Below are 20,149 nucleotides of genomic sequence, written 5' to 3'. Positions count from 1 at the left end.
TAAAATACATGTAATCTATATATATATATATATATATTGTCTAATATACCCAATAGGGGTATTTTAGTCATTTCACAAGTACCCGATAGGGGTACTTGTTATTTTTCCTTTTTTATTTTCTATATTTATTTTATTTTTGTTTTTTTATTTTCATTTTTTAAGCCACATAAAAGGGGCCCACCATAGAATCGTTGGGGGCTCCCAACGACTCTATGGGAGCCCCCTTTTGGCGCACCTTTTCAGGCCCTTGTGGCCTCCCTTCCTCTCTTCTTCTTCTTGTATAAATAGGGGTGAACCCCTTTGTAATATGCACTCTTGAGAGCTCTCTCTCTTTTCAATAAGAGACATTTATATTTTTATGTTGTGTTGTCTCTTTGTGGATTTTGGTGTTATCCCTTTTGCTTGTCCATTGGTGGGCATTGTAGGTGCCTATTGCACTCTTTGTTTTTTCCGCATATCTCATTACATGGTATCAGAGCCTTGTGTATGCTCTTGATTCTTAATATATAGCTAGTTGAATAGTTATATATTGTTTTCTTTTTCCTTTTGTATCTCTTTTTGTTTGTATTCTTGTAAGAGATTAAATGGAAGAGGAACAAAAGATTGATCTCTCCTTCAAGCTTAATGACTCCAACTATATGATGTGGGCCGCCGCCATGGAGAACAACCTCAAAGGTAAAAAACTTTGAGGATACGTTATGGGCACTATTCTGAAACCACAAACCAAGATGGATGGTGATAAAAAAAAAAAACTCTTAAAGGAAATGTCTGCATGAAGGCTATTGAAGATCACCAATCTAAAGTGGAAGATTGGGAAAGTAAGCATGCGAAGATTCTTGCTTGGTTTATGAACAATGTGGAGCTCAAAATTTGCGTCAACATTGCTAAATTTCGGATGGCTAATGAAGCATGGTTCTTTATGAAAGGTATGTTAATTCAAAAAGACCTTGCTCATCAATTCTTCTTCCAAAAATCCGGACTATCAAGCAAGGAGAAATGAGTGTAAGGGATTACTTCAGCACTCTTGGACCCTTATGGGATGAGCTATCTTTACTAGAACCAAAGTGGGTTTCTAGTGTGGATGTAGAACTAAGAAGAGAACAAATGAAAAAAGAACACGTTTTCCAATTTCTACATGGGCTTAGGCCCGAATATGAACAAGTTAGATCTTCCCTTCTCCATAGATCTAAGCCTCTTCCCTTGGAAGACGCCATAGCCGAAATATGCTAAGAAGAAACTCGTCTCGGCATGATTAAAGGAGGAGATGACGTTTTGGTTGTATCTAAACCCGGCAACCATGTGAAAACCTATAAGCCTCCACACTTTGAAAGGCAAAATAATTATAATGACAACTATAGAAAAGCCATTTGCCATCATTGCCAAGAACTGGGTCATATAAGACCTAATTGCCCTAAGTTGAATGAAGCACCTAAAAATAAGGTTGCCTCCGTTGAAGAAGCTACTCAAAAGGAGGAGGAAACTATCAAAGGAAAGAAGTATTTTTCTCTTGCTCAACTATCAGAAGCACTTCAAACTCTACTCAAGATACCATCAACCTCGGGTGCCGCCATAGCTTCTTCCTCTCCTCCAGGTATGTCTTCTTGGATCATTGATTCTGGAGCTTCCTTTCATATGACCCCTCTTGAAAATGAGCTTTCCGATTTATGTAATAACTCTAAAAACTCCTATGTTTCAACTGTTGATGGTACATCTTTACAAGTAAAAAGTTTTGGAACTTTAAATTTTTCCAAAGATTTCTTTGTGCCAAACGTGAGAGTGGTACCTCAACTTAATTTAAATCTCCTATCTGTTGCTCAAATATGCAATCATGGATGTGAAATTTCCTTCTCAACTTAGGATTGCTCTATACAGGATCTCCGGTCCGGGAAGCAGATTGGGCAAGGCCATAGGAGGGGAAATCTCTATTACATGAGCAACTTGAAACTTCCCACTAACTCTTTTTGTAACCATGTCCAAGATAAAAATATTGAAATTTGGCATCAAAGACTTGGACATCCCAGTTTCTCAAAAATGTACTCCTTTCCATTTGGAAAGAAATTTTGAAATGAGAAACATTTTGTTTGCAAGAGTTGTATTTTTAGCAAAATGAAATCCACTCCTTTTCCAAATCGAACTTTTGTGTCCAAAAGACCATTTGAATTAGTCCATTCGGACGTTTGGGGTCCTTCTCCGGTCATGTCTAAAGGAGGATACTCCTATTACGTTACTTTCATTGATGACTATACTAGGTATGTGTGGATCTACTTTCTCAATTTAAAATCCGAAGTCTTTGACTTCTTCAAGAAATTCCATATGATAGTCAAAAATCAATTTTCAAGTAATATCTCTACTCTTAGATCCGATTCAGGTGGAGAATATCTATCAAATGAATTTCAAAATTATTTAGAAATAAATGAAATTTGTCATCAAAGATCGTGTCCTAGGACTCCTCTACAAAATGGTTTAGCTGAAAGAAAGCATAGACACATCATGGAAACCACTAGGACACTCCTTATTTCCAAGGAAATTCCAAAGAGTTTTTGGGCCGAAGCCGCCTTAACCTCAACTTGATAAATAGAATGATATCTTCATCCTTACAAAATACATCTTCATATGAAAAATTATTTGAAAGAACACCCGATTTCAATAAATTAAGAATTTTTGGGTGTAAACGTTTTGTCCTTACACATAAAAGAGACAAATTATCTCCTAAGGCTATTGAATGTGTTTTCTTAGGATATGGAGAAAATCAAAAGGGTTTTAGATGTTTTGACTTGAAAAATAACAAACTCTATGTATCCAAAGATGTAACCTTTTTGGAAAATGAAAATGGTTTTATAAAAACTAAAGATATTGACGAAAGTGAATATGCTTTCTTATTTGATCTTCTCTCTCAAGAAGATGAGATTCCTCAAGAAGAGGAAATCTATGATGAGTCGTTGAATGACTTAAAGGATATTCCTCTTAACAATGTTGAAAATGAAAGTGATAGACCAATCCAAACCTATGTTAGGCGTGGTCAACAAGCTCAAATCAGCGCCTTAGAATAATACTCTCAAGGGTCCAACATAGAAGAAACCTCTTTAAGGAGATCCGACCGAATCTCCAATCCTCCTAATAGGTTTGTTTTCTATGAGTCTCTAACTCCAAGGTATAGAGCATGTCTAATTGCGTTACACTCATTTCATGAACCTTCACATTATAATGAAGCCAAAAACATTCCCCAATGGGTTGAAGCCATGAACTTAGAACTTAACGCCCTTGAAAAGGAAAAAACTTGGGAAATAACTTCATTACCCACTAGAAAGAGATCGATTGGATGTAGATGGGTCTTCAAAATTAAAACTAAAAGTGATGGTTCATTAGAACGCTATAAAGCCCGATTAGTAGCAAAAGGATACGCTCAAGAATACGGTATAGACTATGAAGAAACTTTTGCACCCGTAGCTAGGATGACTAGTGTTAGGACTCTTATCGTTGTTGCGTCAGTTCAAAAATGGCCTATCTACCAACTAGATGTTAAGAATGCATTCCTAAATGGTGAATTAAATGAAGAGGTTTACATGGATCCTCCACCAGGAGTATGTATTGGTAAAAATAAAATTCTCAAATTTAAAAAGGCATTATATGGTTTGAAACAAGCCCCAAAGGCTTGGCATGATAGATTTAGTAATGTAATGACAAGTTTGAATTTTCGTTCATGTTATACTGACACTGCTTTGTTTGTGAAAAGTGCAGGGTCTTCAGTAGTTATTCTACTACTTTATGTTGATGATATGATCATCACTGGAAGTGATGAGCAAAGAATTAATGATATTAAGAAAGTTTTAAAAGAAAATTTTGACATGTCTGACCTTGGTTTCTTAAGGCATTTTTTAGGAATTGAAGTAGCGTACTCTCCTCAAGGGTACATTCTCTCTCAGATGAAACTTGCTGCTGACATTTGTTCCAAGTCTGATATCTCCGATGATAAGAAGACAGAAACCCCCTGAAGTCATCAATGCAAAGTTAAGATTGGAAGATGGAACACCTCTCGAGGATCCTACTCCCTACCGTCAACTTGTTGGGTCTCTAATCTATTTATCTATCACTCGGCCAGACATAGCTCATGTCGTTCACTCTGTCAGTCAGTTTCAACATGCACCTACAACCGTGCACATGAGTGCAGTCTTAAGGATCGTCAGATACATCAAAAACACCATAACTAAGGGAGTTTTTCTTTCTTCCTCTTCATCACTTGATTTAATTGTTTATACTGATGCTGATTGGGGAGGAAATCCCAATAACAGAGTCTCAACTACGGGTTTTTGTGTTTTCTTAGGTGACTATGATTTCTTGGAGATGCAAGAAGCAGCACAAAGTATCATTGCCCTCAACGGAAGCAGAATATCGTGCTATGGCCACTACAACCATGGAACATGTATGGCTAAGAAGTCTTCTGCAGTGATATGGGCATTGTCATCTCTACTCCTTCGAAGATGTGTTGTGACAACAAAACGCAATTTATATTGCAAGCAATCACACCTTCCATGAGCGTACTAAGCACATCGAGATGAACTGCCATTACGTACGTGATGAATACCTAAGAGGAACCATAGCACTACCTTACGTTACATCCGATTACCAGTTGGCGGACTTCTTCACTAAAGCTCTTGCTGCTCCTCGTTTCTTGTTTCTCCTTAACAAGCTTTCGGTTATATCCCCGTAAAGCTTGAGGGAGGGTGTTAAAATACATGTAATCTATATATATATATATATATATATATATATATATATATATATATATGTGTGTGTGTGTGTTTATATATATATATATTGTCTAATATACCCAATAGGGGTATTTTAGTCATTTCACAAGTACCCGATAGGGGTACTTGTTATTTTTCTTTTTTTTTTTTCTGTATTTATTTTATTTTTGTTTTTTTTATTTTCATTTTTTAAGCCACATAAAAGGGACCCACCATAGAATCGTTGGGGCCCCCAACGGTCACAATTGTGACTGTTGGGGGCTCCCAACGACTCTATGGGAGCCCCCTTTTGGCGCACCTTTTCAGGCCCTTGTGGCCTCCCTTCCTCTCTTCTTCTTCTTGTATAAATAGGGGTGAACCCCTTTATAATATGCACTCTTGAGAGCTCTCTCTCTTTTCAATAAGAGACGTTTATATTTTTTATGTTGTGTTGTCTCTTTGTGGATTTGGGTGTTATCCCTTTTGCTTGTCCATTGGTGGACATTGTAAGTGCTTATTGCACTCTTTGTTTTTTCCGCATATCTCATTACAGTTTCTTAGAATAGTAATATATGTGATAAATTACATATTAATTTCTGCATATGTTTTTTTAATTATTTCAATGTTTTGTATCCAAATTCCAAAATAAACTTATGAACTTGTATTTTTTGAAAGTTTTGCACTTTAATTGATTGTATACAAGTGTGTTATTTAGTTATTCTATTAAATGATCTTAGATAGTTTTTTTTAATATATAGTTGTCAATTGTAAACGTTATTTCTTAATTATTCATTGGCATACTTCTCTTTTCCTCAAAGAACTTCATTACTTAGTTTTCTTATATCCAACATTTTATCATTATTTCTCATAATTTCTTATATTTCTTCCTAAATAATTATCCCTACCGCTTCTTATTTGCTTTATGCTTCTCGAATCCTCCAAAAAATTGAATTGACCGCATCTTGATTCTGATTCCCCACCGCTTCTTGTTTTCGGTTCCCAGTCTAGCAATTGTGGATAAAACCACTTTTTTGGTTCTCAGATTCATTCTTCATTGGCCAATTTTGGGTAATATCTGGTCCACATTTTTATTTCCACGCTCTGTACACACAACAGGCTCTTCCATGTATGTATTCCATAATGTCTGTCTCCTACTATTATTAATTTGCCATCTTTCATGCTTATTATCAAATTTATGAACACATTTCATTTACCTTCAAAAGACTGACATGTAAAGAAGCACACTTAGATTTCAGGAGTGATAACAAGGATAGTTACCAATGGGTGTTAGAATTTTAATAGCAACTAATTCCTTGTTTTGTCGTTACAGTAAGGGCACAACTGATAAATTATAAACCCTTAAGTGTACACGTGAATGTGTGCATGTCCATGAGCCAAAAAAACAATTGATTGTGACAAGAAAACAACACGTGACTAAGATGTTGACTGCAACACTAGCCAGCACAAAATGGAAAGAGACACCATTTAGTTTAGGGAAGTTAACGAATATTTACCAGTCCACAAAGCATACAAGCATATCTCAAAAACATGAAATCCAAGCAGTCCTGTGTATATAACCAAATCTAATAGCTAGAAGTTATGCTTAGGCAAAGAAAACTATCTTGAATCAGTGTAATAATGTAGGTTAAGTCAGTTTCGTAGTACAAGATCATAATTGGTATGCCTTTTAGACTATCATTACAAAGTCAATGAATCTGCATTTATTCTATGACCCGGCTAGAGTTGAGAAAACAAAAAGTGAGAAAATTGTCATCAAACAGAAAACATGGAAAGCAATTAATGATGAGCATTCAGATGCCACTTGGTGCTTATACACTGCCAATAATTTTCTTAGGATATATTTTAGCATAACAATAAGCAAAACCGCAATGTCCTGGAAACAAGCCTTGAGGCTATAGATGGCAGCATCATCTGAAGGAGTATTCCAAGTGGTGCATAGATGTGATTCAGATTTTATGTAGAAAGGTGCATCTTATGCATAGTGAAACTTACTTCAAATGGAATGTACTAAATGTGAAGTACACAGATTAAAGCACAAGTTGAAGAATTGTCTAATTCCAATATTGTACCTGCTTCATACGTCAGGCTTATTATAGAGAACATAGGGTCTCAGAAAAAAAAGTCTCCAAATTATCAAGGAATTTTATAATGCTTACCTGTTTGGCTTTGAGTTCAGTATCAACAGCTGAAGATGAAGAGCAGAGAGAACATCCCTCATTCCTACCCACATTCACATGCATGCAGACATGGAAATAATGAGATCAAAAGCAAGATCCACATCAAGAAGTATAACCACAACACTAAAAGCATTTCTATAGATATAGTTTTCAAAATACTTGCACAGTATATAACTTCCATGATTAGAACATTGCTTTCAACTAACACAATGCCATCTAACCTTTGAAGTTGCTCCTGAAGATCCTTGCATTTGGCTAAAGCTTCCTGATGGTTATGCTGCTCTGCTTGAAGTTCTAAATCTAACTTATGTGCTTTTTCTTTTATCTGGTTTAATTCACTTTCTGTTTCTGAAACACGCAACTCAAGCAAATTATAAGATTCGGCCATACATTTCAGCTGTGTCTCTGCCAAGCTATTGGACTTCTGAGAAGATGTAAGCTGCAACTTCAGGTCAGATAGCTGGCTCTCTGTTTCTGCTAATTGAGCTTTTGTTTGTTCCAAGCTTTCCTTACATCTAGCCAAATCTGCTTCCACATTATCCTTCTCTAGTTTCAATTGAGCAATTTCTTCATTTAGGGAATTATAGGATGTACCCTTGATCTCAGAGACATGGCCCAAGATTCCTTCTTGCAGACTCTCAACATCAGAAGTAGAACCACAGGTTGTCCCTTTGGAAGCTACGTCTTTTGAAGGATGATATTTAGGTAATTCATCCCCAGCACTGATTAAGTTGCCTGCATAAACAACACCATTGCATTCCCCCTTGGAGGCATTACTGCTCAGAACATGGAAGTGTAGTTCACTAACTTCAAACAAAACATGAGCAAGATCAATAATAAATTCTGGCATGCTTATTTTGCCACTTAAAACTTTACTAACAGATTCCGAGAAGTGTTCCATTTTATCAACTGACTGCTGATCATCAGAGTTTTGATCCTTCCAGATGTTCTTAGCTTCTTTTGCAAGTGATGAAACAAAATTATGGATTTTTGTTACAGAAACTGTAAAGTCAGATCTCATACTTTGATTCAGACATAGACATGGAACAGAAGAATCCCTATTATCCATGGCTGTGCTTAAAATATGAGGAACAGATTGCAGACCAGCAGTTTCTGACAGTTGTTCCCCTGAGGAACCTACAGAAGCCCGTGGTAAAGAATTTTGTACATCATGAACCACACATCTAATGTCATCCAAAACCCTCTCCATGTCAGTTTCCCTAGCATGTGAATCAAAGATGACTGCTAGTCTTTTCTGAAGCTGTGACAATGATGCCTTGCTTGCATCAGATGCAAACTCTAAGTGGGAAGATTCTTCGCTAAGAGAAGCCATATTTCCTGAGGAGTTGATAGGATCCTCATGCTTAGGAGCTGAAACAAATGATTCAGATCCATTTACATCAATTTTTTTATCAGACGAGTTGTTGAGCGTGCACATCATGCCATTGGATTCTGTTGACATACAAGCTAATTTCTCCATTTCAAGAAAATCATCCATAGCTTCCAAGTTAGCAGAAAAGCCCAGCTTGTTACCTCTGTCAGTAACCTTTTCTTTCTTGAAATTCGACAGTTCTGAAATCAGTGCTGTGGTCCAGGACTCAGCACAGCTAGCTTCATCATCAACACCATCTTCAGACATTGATGTTAAGCTTGGAGGATTGCTACTATTATGATCCACAGATCCTTCAGCAGGCATCTCCACATTTGATTTTGGCAAACTTCTTCCATGACCCAGTGACTGCAATTGTGCTTCAACAGCATGCAACTTGCTTGCTGTTTTAGCACACATATTTCTAGAAGCCTGCAGTTCACTGTTACGCTTGGCGAGAGCCTCTTTCAGCATCTTTGTTTCTTCCTCCATTGCCAACAAACGTGTTGTTAGGAATTCGGTCTCTTTATGGACTTGCTGAGCAATATCAAGAGGAAATTCAGATACTGGAGGTGGATGTGGGATCGGATTTTTGACAGGGGATTGTCGCAATCTATTTTCTCCAGGGTCCCTCCCTAAGTTCTCTACTTCAAGTTTCATTTGAGCCAATGCTGCAGGACCAGGCAATTTCTTCCGGACAAGGCCACGTAACCTTTGGCACTCTGCCTCTAGTTTTGCTATTTTTTTTACACTCTCTAAATGCTGCTTATTTGCTGCTTCAGCAGATCTGTTGTTCATATTCTTCTCCTCATTGCGGATCTCAAGCTCCTTTGAAACAATATGAAGCTCGTACTTCATGGAACTTATTTCCCTTTCACAAGACTGAATGTCCGCCTTCAACACTTCAATTTCTGCATCAGCTTGAGATTTTTCTTCATTCAAATTTATTATCACAGCAGCACGTTCTTGCAATGATCTGGAAAGTGCATCATTTTCAGCTGAAGCCCTGACGAGCTCTTGTTCTAAATTTACTATTTTTGCTTCATATTCAAACTGAACCTTTTCCCATTGTTTGGATTTGCTAATGACCAATTCTTGCATCTTTTGTTCACTTTCCTCCTTAATATGCCGAATCTGCTTCATGCACTCTTTGAGAGCCCCATCCAGATGGGAAGCCCGATCATCAGCTGCAAGCTTCTCTAGTGTTAGAGATTCAAGCTGTTGTTTTAATGCCAGAGCTTCTGCTTCAGCCTTTTCCCAGCCTGAAAATTGGGGCCCAGCAGGCCAAACCAAGATAAAGGAATTCATTGAATACATAACAGAAGTACCTGATTTTTCTTTATTCAACAGTAATTTATAAGAAAAAGTAAGATCCACCAATCCTACAAAGTTCTATAGAAGAAAAGAAGCAGTAGCAAATTTTATCAATGTATAGAAAGCTTCTATACTAGTACCTGATACAGCTTCTTCAGCAACTTTAGCATGCTGTTTGGCAAGGTTTTCCTTGGTGGTAATATCGGACTGTGCCGATGAAAGCTTTTCATTTAATAATTTCACCTGCTCTTCTGATTCAGTCAACTTTGCATATGCTTCTAAAGAAATTTGGACATAATTTACATTCTTTGAAGCATCCTGCCAAAAGAAATGAAGCAATCCCAGTTGACTGTTGAGCATGAATTTATATGCAAGATTGGTATTTCACGTTATACCTATAAATAAGCATTCATTGGTAAAAGAAAGTGAGACACGATCATTTGTACCATCAAATTTGATTATCAACTCTCCTTAGGCTTACAAGCTCTCTTCATCAAGTGTTATATTATTATCATTAACCAAGTAAAAGTCAAAGAGATAACCATATGATCCCAAATTATTGTAGACAATGGATTAGCTGGATTTATCTTTATGTTCAGCTAACACTTTATTTAGAAAACTGAGTTTTTGTTATTAGCAACAGTGAGCTTAATTACAGGGAAAATGAAAAAAGATTGAAAAATAAATGAATAACATAATAATTTTGGCTTAGAAGTTTCATAACATTCAGACAAACAAGTGAATTCAGTGGTTTACCTGATCATCATGCTGACTGCTTGAATTAGCCAAAGATGCACCACTAGAATCTGTAACAGCTGCAGCTTTGTCAGAGATTTTCTTTCTCCAAGGCCAACTCCGACGGTCCATATTGAATTATAGCCTGTGAATAAACACATTAAATGCACATCCACTGCAACTTCACAGTTAGATCATAGTGAAACTAGTATTAGAAAAGAAGAACCTACAAAGACAGGATCAAAAACCAACTAAAAGACTAGCACATGAAGTAGCAACACAAGCATTTCAGAGGCGGCTGCCAGACTACCATACAACAATCAAACAATTGTACCTCAAAGAAAAAGGGCATACAACAAAAATGTATGATAAATAAGTTTCTTACAGAATATTAAGATAGTAAATCAACATGGAAAAGGATCCTTAACACAGACAATTTTGATAAAGAAACTAACTTAATGTAAATCATGTAAACAGACATGAACTCAATCAAATGCACAAACAAATCCCAATATAACCCTGACATTGTTTCCAAGAAGTGGAAACACATTAAGTAATATACTACAAGAAAGATTGACCATTAGAAATAGCAGAATGATCTTCCTCGCAAAAAATTATCTTTCCACTCTGCATGGATTCTGCAAGCGGTGCCGTATTTAAATTTTTCTAGACGCTTCAATGCAACTTTGAAATATGCTGCAATGAAACACTAGAATTTTAGGTGACAAAGCATTTGTACTGTCCTGCTAACCAATGATGCAAACTGACTACCCATGCATTTTCCAGGTACTCCTTTCTCAAATTGTTATGGTCACTCCTGATGCTATTTACAAGCAAGCTGGTGCTCAATAGAATTTTAGGGTGCCAAAACATATAACCACAAGAAGGATCAGTAAGAATGAAAAGATTCTAGCAATGAACAGTGGGCGTATGAGGCTTATTTTACCTAATTGATAGGGTAAAAGGATATTCAAAGTTTAGATACATCTTTGCAACAATTCTAAATATTAATCTAACCAAAGGCTAGGAAAGTAACTTCCAAAGAAGAACCGACAGTCCTGCACCAAATTTATTAGAACAAAAAGTATGTTATGACAACCATGTTTAACTACAACCTTCTGACTCTAGAAATACAATCTAAAATCAAACTTTCTTTGCACCCTTCATCAAAATCATTTAAAGGATTACCACCTATCAGCTACAATGTTTCAGTCAAGATTACCAGCAAAGGATTGAGATGATTGATGCAGAAAGGTGTTAAACATGTATATATAATATATATATAGGTATAGTAATTAGCAGAGTTACCGGAAGCGCCCAGGTAAAAGGGAAAGCGTGCTTCCCCAAAGCACGCTTCGGAAGAGCGAAACGTCGCGCTTCCGAAGCGTGAGGGGAAGCGTCCCCCTTTTTTGGGAAGTGCATTTCCCTTTTATGGGAAGCGCGCTTCCCCCATGCTTCCTCCACGCTTCCCCATTTATTCATTTTTTCGCTTCCCCCTAGCTTCCTAGGTCGCTTCCGAGATGGTTCGGAATTTTTTTCTAAGTGGTCCCACGCTTCCTAAATTTTTTAAAGTGTCTCGCTTCCCGCTGTTGCTTCCCGTATCGCTTCCCGCTCCCGCTTCCTCGATTGGTAACTCTGGTAATTAGGTTAGTTTAGTTTTTAGCTTTTTACTTTTTTGGTTTGAATTCAATTAGTCAACAAATGTTGACTAGTCAACTCAAGAGACATTGGGAAGGTCCAACGGTTCTATTTAGAGCCGTTGGGCCTCTCCCAACGTCTCTTTGGAGACTCTTTGGATTGTGTATATAAAGGGGTGAAACCCCCTCACAAATGTATGCTTCTTGCATGGATTTATATCAATAAAATATTGTTTTTGAGGCTCTTATGTTGACCCCTTTAGTGGGTTTTGTGTGTGTGCCCATTTGTGGCTTATTGTGTGTTTACTTTGGTATTTTGGTGGACTTTGTTGTGGCTCTTTTGTGTGTCCACTTTGGTGATTTGGTGAACATCGTTGGAGGCCCTCATTTCCTTATAAAAGGTATAACTTGCATTTGTTGAAAGTTTGAAACACAATTTCCTACAGTTTGAACGGCAATTTTTTCAGAGTCTTCCAAGCATTTTTCTCATGCAACTACTATAAATAAATCAAATTAGAAAGGAAGTAGCATTTTCATACAATGCTAGTTCAAGTTGTCTATCCTAGTAGTAACTGAACAATGATAAGCCAATGAGCTTTCCATGAAGTGCATGTGTTCTATATTTACACCAACAAAATTTTCCTGGGATTGACTAATCAAGCATAGTAAGTTTCAACTACAAACTCAAAAAAGTGACAACTTAAAGAAAAGACAACTATCATGGAAATGCCATCAGCCCTTCCATATATGGATCTAAAATAGAGGGATTCATTGAAAAAGCTTTAGCATCCGGATGTGATCTAAACTTACGATGTGAACTGGAGTATGATCAGACATTTTCGTGGGGTTTTTTAATTTTTTTCTTAAATTTTACCATAGGGATGTGATCTAGATGCTTGGTTTTATAAAAACACACTCTTGGATCATCTGTTTCTGATGCATAAGGATCTTTTTCTTAAGATATACATATATGTGTGTATATATATATATATATGTATTTCTGTAATAGGTGTCAGCCTATTAGGGGCTGACATTTCTGCATTTTATTTCATGTATTTATTTTTGTCTTTTTCTTTTTTTACCTTTTTGTCTTTTTTAGATTTGATGGGACAGCTCCATATAGCCGTTGGAGCTGCCCCAACATCTATATTTATGACTGTTGAGTGCAGCCCCAACAGCCATATTGAGCTGCACCCCATTGGCTCCATTGTATTATAAATTGGCCTCTTGTGGCCTTGTATTCCTAACTCATTCTTGAGTGCTTCTATGCAATAACAAGTTTGTAGACCCTTGTATGGGTGGTTTCGTGATTCAATCAAGTATTTTTATTTGATTGAAAGTGTGTTCTTGCATGTGTATCAGATTCAATCCACTTCATTACATGGTATCAGAGCTTTGGTGGTCCAAAGGCAAGTTTTTTGAAGAAAATTCATGAAAATATCAAGAGGAGAATCGTACGCTTAGGGGATACAACAAATCGAGGAATGTTGCATCGGAAAGTGTGCCATCTCTCAAATAAGTGCTCGTATTTCACTCTTTTTTTCTTTCTTCTTTGTTCTCTACCATTTCTCTTAACCTTGTAAGGAAATGGAGAATGAAAGAGAGGTAATGGTTTCCATTCCCGTACGCCTAAACGATACAAACTATGTGATGTGGGCATCCATAGTTAAACACAAAATATGGGAAAATGGATTATGGGGTTTGGTGAACGGTACTAAAAGAGAACCCAAGCTCATTCTTACGAAAAATGAGAATGGGAAAGAGGTTGCTCTTCAAGGAGAAGAAATGGGTAAAGTTGTTTCTGATTACGAGAAAAAATGAAAAGAGTGGAGGATGGGCCACTCCAAAATAATTGGATGGCTCATCAATAGTGTGGACATCCACAAATGTTCTAGCTTAGCGAAATTTGATTTCGCTAGTGATGCATGAAAATATCTTAAAGACATGTATAGTCTTAAAGATATTGCACACATATGCAATGTCCAAAACAAGGTGAGAACCATAACCCAAAGAGAAATGAGTATTAGAGAATATTACAATGTACTTTCTCTCCTTTGGGATGAATCGGTTTTTCTTGAGTCAAAATGGCATTGTCCTCAAAATGTAGAAGTCCGTGAAAATCAAATTAAAATGGAGCATTTCTACCAATTTGTGAATGACTTAGGCCTAAATTTGAGGAAACTAAATCGGCTCTCCTTCATAGAGGAGGTGTGCCATCCACACCATCCACAGTCGAAACTCTTGAAGAATTGACTATGGAAGAAAATAGATTGAAGAAGCCATCCACTTCAAAGGATGAAGAAACCGTGCTTGCTATGTCAAAGCCCGGTAATCATACTAGGAGTTATAAACCTCCTCACTTTATGAAGAATGAGAATAGGAGAAATCCTAACTATGAGAGGAATGACAAAAAAGGTGGCAAAATCATATGCTAACATTGTTATGAACCGGGACACATCAAGTCGTTTTGTCCAAAAAGAAAGAAAGAAGATCACCGAGATGATAAGAGAGTTGCTTCGGTGGAAATGAATGATGTTGACAACTCCAAATGCATTGGCTCCCTATCTTTAGCTCAATTAATGGAGGCGCTATAACCAATGTTCAAAACTCAAGCTTCTACCTTTTCGGGGGCAGCCGTATCCACAAGTGGTGACCCTGGTAAGACTTCTTGGATCTTGGACTCCGGTGCCTCTTTTCATAGGACTCCAAATGAGTCAATATTATCTGAATGTCATTCTAACTCAAATGATTCTTGTGTTTCATCCGCCGACGAAACATTCTTAAAAATCAAAAGTCTTGGAATCTTTCAAAAACAACCAAACTTTCACATACCAAATATTAGGGTTGTGCCAAAATTAAATTTGAACCTTTTATCGGTTTCACAAATTACGGATCATGGTTGTAAAGTTTTATTTTCTTCTAATGATTGTTTAATACAGGATCTCCAGTCCAGGAAACCGATTGGGCAAGGCCATAGAAGAGGAGATCTCTATGTAATGGACAATCTTGAGTTATCAAAACAATCTTTTTGTAATTTTGTGGAAAAGAAAGATATAGAAAATTGGCACAAAAGACTAGGACATCCTAGTGTGACCAAATTACACTTGTTTTCATTTCTTACTTATTATAAAGAAAAGAATTTGGTTTGTGAAGATTGCATTCTTGGCAAAATGAAAGCTTTACCCTTTGGGCAAAGACAATTTATATCCAAAAATCCATTTGAGTTAGTACATTCGGATGTATGAGGACCGGCTCCAGTTATATCTAAAGGTGGGGTATCTTACTATGTCATATTTGTAGATGATTATAGTAGACATTCTTGGATCTTTTTTCTTAAGCAAAAGTCAGAAGTACTTGATTGTTTTAAAAGATTTTTCCATTACGTAAAGACTCAATTCAAAACCAATATTCAAATTTTTAGATCCGATTCGGGGGGGAATTTGTATCAAAAGAATTTAAAAATTTTCTTGATTCAAATGGCATTATTCATCAAAAATCTTGCCCTTATACTCCTCAAAAAAATGAACTAGCTGAAAGAAAGCATAGACATATTGTTGAGACCATTAAAACACTTCTTGTATCAAAAAATGTTTTGGGTCGAAGCTGCTCTTACGGCAGTCTATTTGATAAATAGAATGCCCTCAAAAGCTATTAAAAATATATCCCCTATTGAAAAATTGCTTAAAATGCCCCCCCCCATTATAAAAGATTGAGAGTCTTTGGATGTAAGTGTTTTGTTCTTACCCATAAGAACTACAAACTTTCACCAAAAGCAATCCCTTGTGTTTTGGGGGGTTATGCCGAAAATCAAAAGGGATATAGATGTTATGACAGGGAAAGGGACAAATTATATGTTTCACGAAATGTTACATTTCTTGAAAATGAAGATGGTTTTAGCAAGGAAAAAACCCAAAAAAACTATGATTATTCATTTCTTTTTTATCTCATCAATGAACATGAAGGGTATGAAAATCTTCATAATGAGCATGAAAGTGAACATGAAGACTCTGACTCACATGATGCAAGTGAAAATATAAACAACAATCTTAACAATATCGACCCATCCCATAGTAACATACAAACATATACTAGGCGGACCGAAGGGCACCCACCATGTGCTTTAGAAAGATATTCTCAAGATCAAGATATTGATTCTGCTAGTATTAGAAAATCGGTAAGAATTTCAAAAGCCCCTAGTAGATTTGTATCCTATGATTCCTTTGAACCAAGATACCGAGCATGCTTAATGGTCATACACTCATATTTTGAACCATCATCCTACTATGAAGCTAAAAATCATCAAGAATAAATTAAAGTCATGAACGATGAATTAGAAGCATTAGAAAAGGCAAAAACTTGAGAAATTCAAACATTACCTAAAGGAAGGAAAACTATAGGATGCGGATGGGTTTACAAAATCAAAACCAAATGAGATGGGACATTGGAAAGATATAAAGCTAGACTAGTAGCTAAGGGATACAGTCAAGAATATGAAATTGACTATGATGAGACCTTTGCCCCAGTTGCTCGAATGATGACTGTCAGAACTCTCATCTCTATAGCATCAGTCCAAAAATGATCAATTTTTCAAATAGATGTGAAAAATGCATTTTGGATGAGGAGGTCTACATGGATCCTCCACCAGGTTTGAATTTAGCACATGGGAAAACTCTTTGTCTACGAAAAGCCTTGTATGGGTTAAAACAAGCTCCCAAAGCTTGGTATGATAGATTTAGTAATCTGATGACTCAACTGTATTTTAAATCTTGTTTTACTGACACTGCAATTTTTGTTAAATCTTCCAATGCAGGGATGATTATACTGTTGTTTTACGTAAATGATATGATAATCACAGGAAGTGATAAGTAGGAAGTAAATCATATCAAAGATGTGCTTAAAGACAACTTTGATATGACAGATCTTGGCTTTTTACGATATTTCCTTAGAATTGAAGTAGCTTACTTACCTCGTGGTTATTTTTTGTCACAGACTAAGTATGTCGCAGAGATCATAGAGAGATCAGGACTCTCAGATGAAAAACGGGTTGACACTCCAGAGGTCATAAATGCAAAAATGAAGAAGGATGATAGAGAACCTCTGCAAGATCCAACCCCATGCAGACAAATGATTGGAGCTTTGTCCTACCTTTCTATTACTCGTCCTGATATCTCTCATGTTATTCACTCTGCCAGTCAATTTTAGCATGCTCCCACTACAGTACATATGAGTGTTGTAATGAGAATTATTAGATATATTAAGAATTCTATAAGTCATGGATTGTTTTTATCTTCTTCCTCATTAGAAGTCATTGCATACTCAAATTCTGACTATGGAGGGGATAAGAATGATAGACGCTCAACTACTGGTTTGTATGTTTTTGTAGGTGACTCCTTAATCTCTTGGCGATGCAAGAAGCAACAGAAGGTGTCTCTCTCCTCAACTGAAGCAGAGTATCGCGCCATGATAACGACTACGTCTGTTAGTATGGTTGCGACAACTAATAGAGGATTTGGGAATTCACACCACAGAACCTTCCAAATTATGTTGTGACAACAAAAGTGTTGTATATATCGCGAGCAATCATACGTTTCATGAGAGGACAAAACACATTGAAATGGATTGCCACTATGTTCGGGAAGAATTTCTGCGAAAGACTATCACACTGCCTTATGTTCCATCAGAGTATCAACTCGCAGACTTCTTCACCAAAGCACTTCCTTCACCTAGATTTCACTTCCTACTTGGCAAACTCTCGGTTGTTGCACCATGAGTTTGAGAGGGGGTGTTAAGATATACATATACGTGTATATATACATGTATATATATGTGTTTATTGTTAACTGAAATACCCATTAGGGGTATTTCGGTCTTTTCTCTGTAATAGGTGTCAGCCCATTAGGGGCTGACATTTCTGCATTTTATTTCATGTATTTATTTTTGTCTTTTTCTTTTTCTTTTTTTACCTTTTTGTCTTTTTCAGATTTGATGGGACAACTCCATATAGCTGTTTGAGCTGCCCCAACAACTATATTTATGATGGGACAGCTCCACATAGTTGTTGGAGCTGCCCCAACAACTATATTTATGACTGTTGAGTGCAGCCCCAACAGCCATATTGAGTTGCACCCCATTGGCTCCATTGTATTATAAATTGGTCTCTTGTGGCCTTGTATTCCTAACTCATTCTTGAGTGCTTCTATGCAATAACAAGTTTGTAGACCCTTGTGTGGGTGGTTTCGTGATTCAATCAAGTATTTTTACTTGATTGAAAGTGTGTTCTTGCATGTGTATCATATTCAATCTACTTCATTACACTTTTAACGCTTGAAAATCTATGGCTCAGAATTTTTATAAATATTCAAGCATCCAAAAATCGCCTTTTTCATTAAAAAGACATGATCCAACAGTCGATTCCTAGCAAATGGACCATGCTGAATGCATTTGCACGGTTGGATTTGCAAATTAAATGTCAAAAATATCTTGTTCACAGTCCGGTTCACATATTTCCATTTAACATATTTTACTGACACACACACACACATATATAGAGAGAGAGAGATGGGTAGGTGCGAAATTGATATGTGCTAAATGGATTTTTCTGCCCTAGGGCATGGTCGATTTACAAGGAATCCACGCCCAGATCATGTGTTTTAAATGAAAAAAATGATATTTGGAGCCTCGAAAATTTATAAAGATTTTTTACCGTTGATTTTTTTTAACCTTATAACTCCGCCTCTGTATAACTGTTTAGTTATACACTGCCAGTCCCAAGCCCGGATAAAGGAGGAGGGTTACGGTAGGCCTGTGACAGCCAATATAAAAACTTAGTCATACCCTATGAAAATGAACCAATATGAGAATTTCATTGGGGCGTTCCCTACTGAGCGACGCGTTGTACTCTCTAAGCCCGGAGGCAGTGATAAATGGGCAAGGGTTGCTAGGTCGTCGCCCAGAAGCGACGCGTCACACCGGCGCCCGGGTGTGGTGTCAAATAAGCAAGGGTTCCCTCACTTTGTTGGACAGGTGGGGGTAAAGAAGTTAGTCCAAGACTATAAAATTAGGTTAGCCACTTGGAACATAGGGTCTTTAACTGGTAAGTTGGTAGAGTTAGTAGATGTTATGTGTAGGAGAAAGATTAATATTTTATGTCTACAAGAGACCAAATGGGTAGGTGAGAAAGCAAAAGTGATAGAACCTTGGAGATATAAGATTTGGTATACAGGAATAAATAGGAATAGGAATGGAGTAGGGATTGTTATGAGTCGTGAGTTTATAGATAATGTAGTTGAGGTCCGTAGGAAGGGTGATAGGATTTTACTTATTAAATTAGTATTAGGTACGGATATTTTTAATATTATTAGTGTTTATGTACCTCAAGTAGGTTTAGATGATTCCATTAAGCATCAATTTTGGGAAGATTTAGATGGAGTAGTACAAGGGATATCTTATGGAGAAAAGTTTTTCATCGGCGGTGACCTTAATGGACATGTAGGCATTAGTAGGGATGGATTTGAGAGTATCCATGGAGGCTATGGTATAGGAGAAAGAAATGAAAGTGGAGAAAGGATTTTAGATTTTGGTTTGTCCTATGATATGATCTTAGCAAACACTTGGTTTAGGAAGAGAGAGTCTCACCTAGTAACATTTAAAAGTGGGGTTAATACGAGTCAGATAGATTTTTTCCTACTTAGAAAGAGAGATAGGGGTTGTTGCATCGATTGTAAGGTTATACCGGGAGAAAGTGTAGCTACACAACATAGAGTCTTAATTTTAGATCTTAGAATTAGACAATGTCGCAAAAGGGATAGACATAGGATAGATCCTAGAATTAAGTGGTGGGCACTGAAAGGAGCTAAACAAGGAATGTTTGTAGAACAGGTAGTTAAGGAAGTTGATTAGTGTCTCGAGGAGGATTCAGAATCAATGTGGAATAAGATAGCGGGCGGCATGAGAAAGGTGGCTAAGGAGGTATTGGGTGAGTCTAAAGGCGGTGCACCACTAGGTAAGGATACATCATGGTGGAACGAGGATGTCAAATTAGCTATTAAGGTTAAAAGAGAGTGTTATAGAAATCTAAGTAAGAGTCGTGATAATGAGAATTTAGAGAAGTATATGATAGCAAAAAATGAAGCTAAAAAAGTAGTTCGAAACGCGAGGGCTAAGGTATAT

At 36.9% G+C, this 20,149-nt stretch overlaps 1 protein-coding gene across 2 annotated transcripts in view; it reads right to left on the bottom strand.

Moving 5' to 3' along the window:
* Positions 1–20,149, bottom strand: part of LOC149835918 (filament-like plant protein 4) — a 36,422-nt gene that overhangs the window by 10,601 nt on the left and 5,672 nt on the right. The window contains exons 2-5 of one of the 2 annotated variants that reach the window (XM_090008852.1): positions 10,365–10,488; positions 9,749–9,926; positions 7,147–9,556; positions 6,905–6,968 (exon numbers count right to left, since the gene is read on the bottom strand). In XM_090008852.1, coding sequence (XP_089864978.1) covers positions 6,905–6,968; positions 7,147–9,556; positions 9,749–9,926; positions 10,365–10,475 — 2,763 coding nt within the window. In that variant the 5' untranslated portion in view covers positions 10,476–10,488. Of the gene's footprint in view, positions 1–6,904; positions 6,969–7,146; positions 9,557–9,748; positions 9,927–10,364; positions 10,489–20,149 lie in introns of those variants that run through there. The other variant, XM_090008853.1, reaches the window with a different exon arrangement.

Source organism: Nuphar pumila, chromosome 6 (assembly GCF_984573655.1).
Source record: "Nuphar pumila chromosome 6, dmNupPumi1.hap1.1, whole genome shotgun sequence".
NCBI classification, from domain to species: domain Eukaryota; kingdom Viridiplantae; phylum Streptophyta; class Magnoliopsida; order Nymphaeales; family Nymphaeaceae; genus Nuphar; species Nuphar pumila.
Note: the sequence above shows the minus strand (reverse complement) of the source record. Positions and strands in the feature narration are given on the sequence as shown.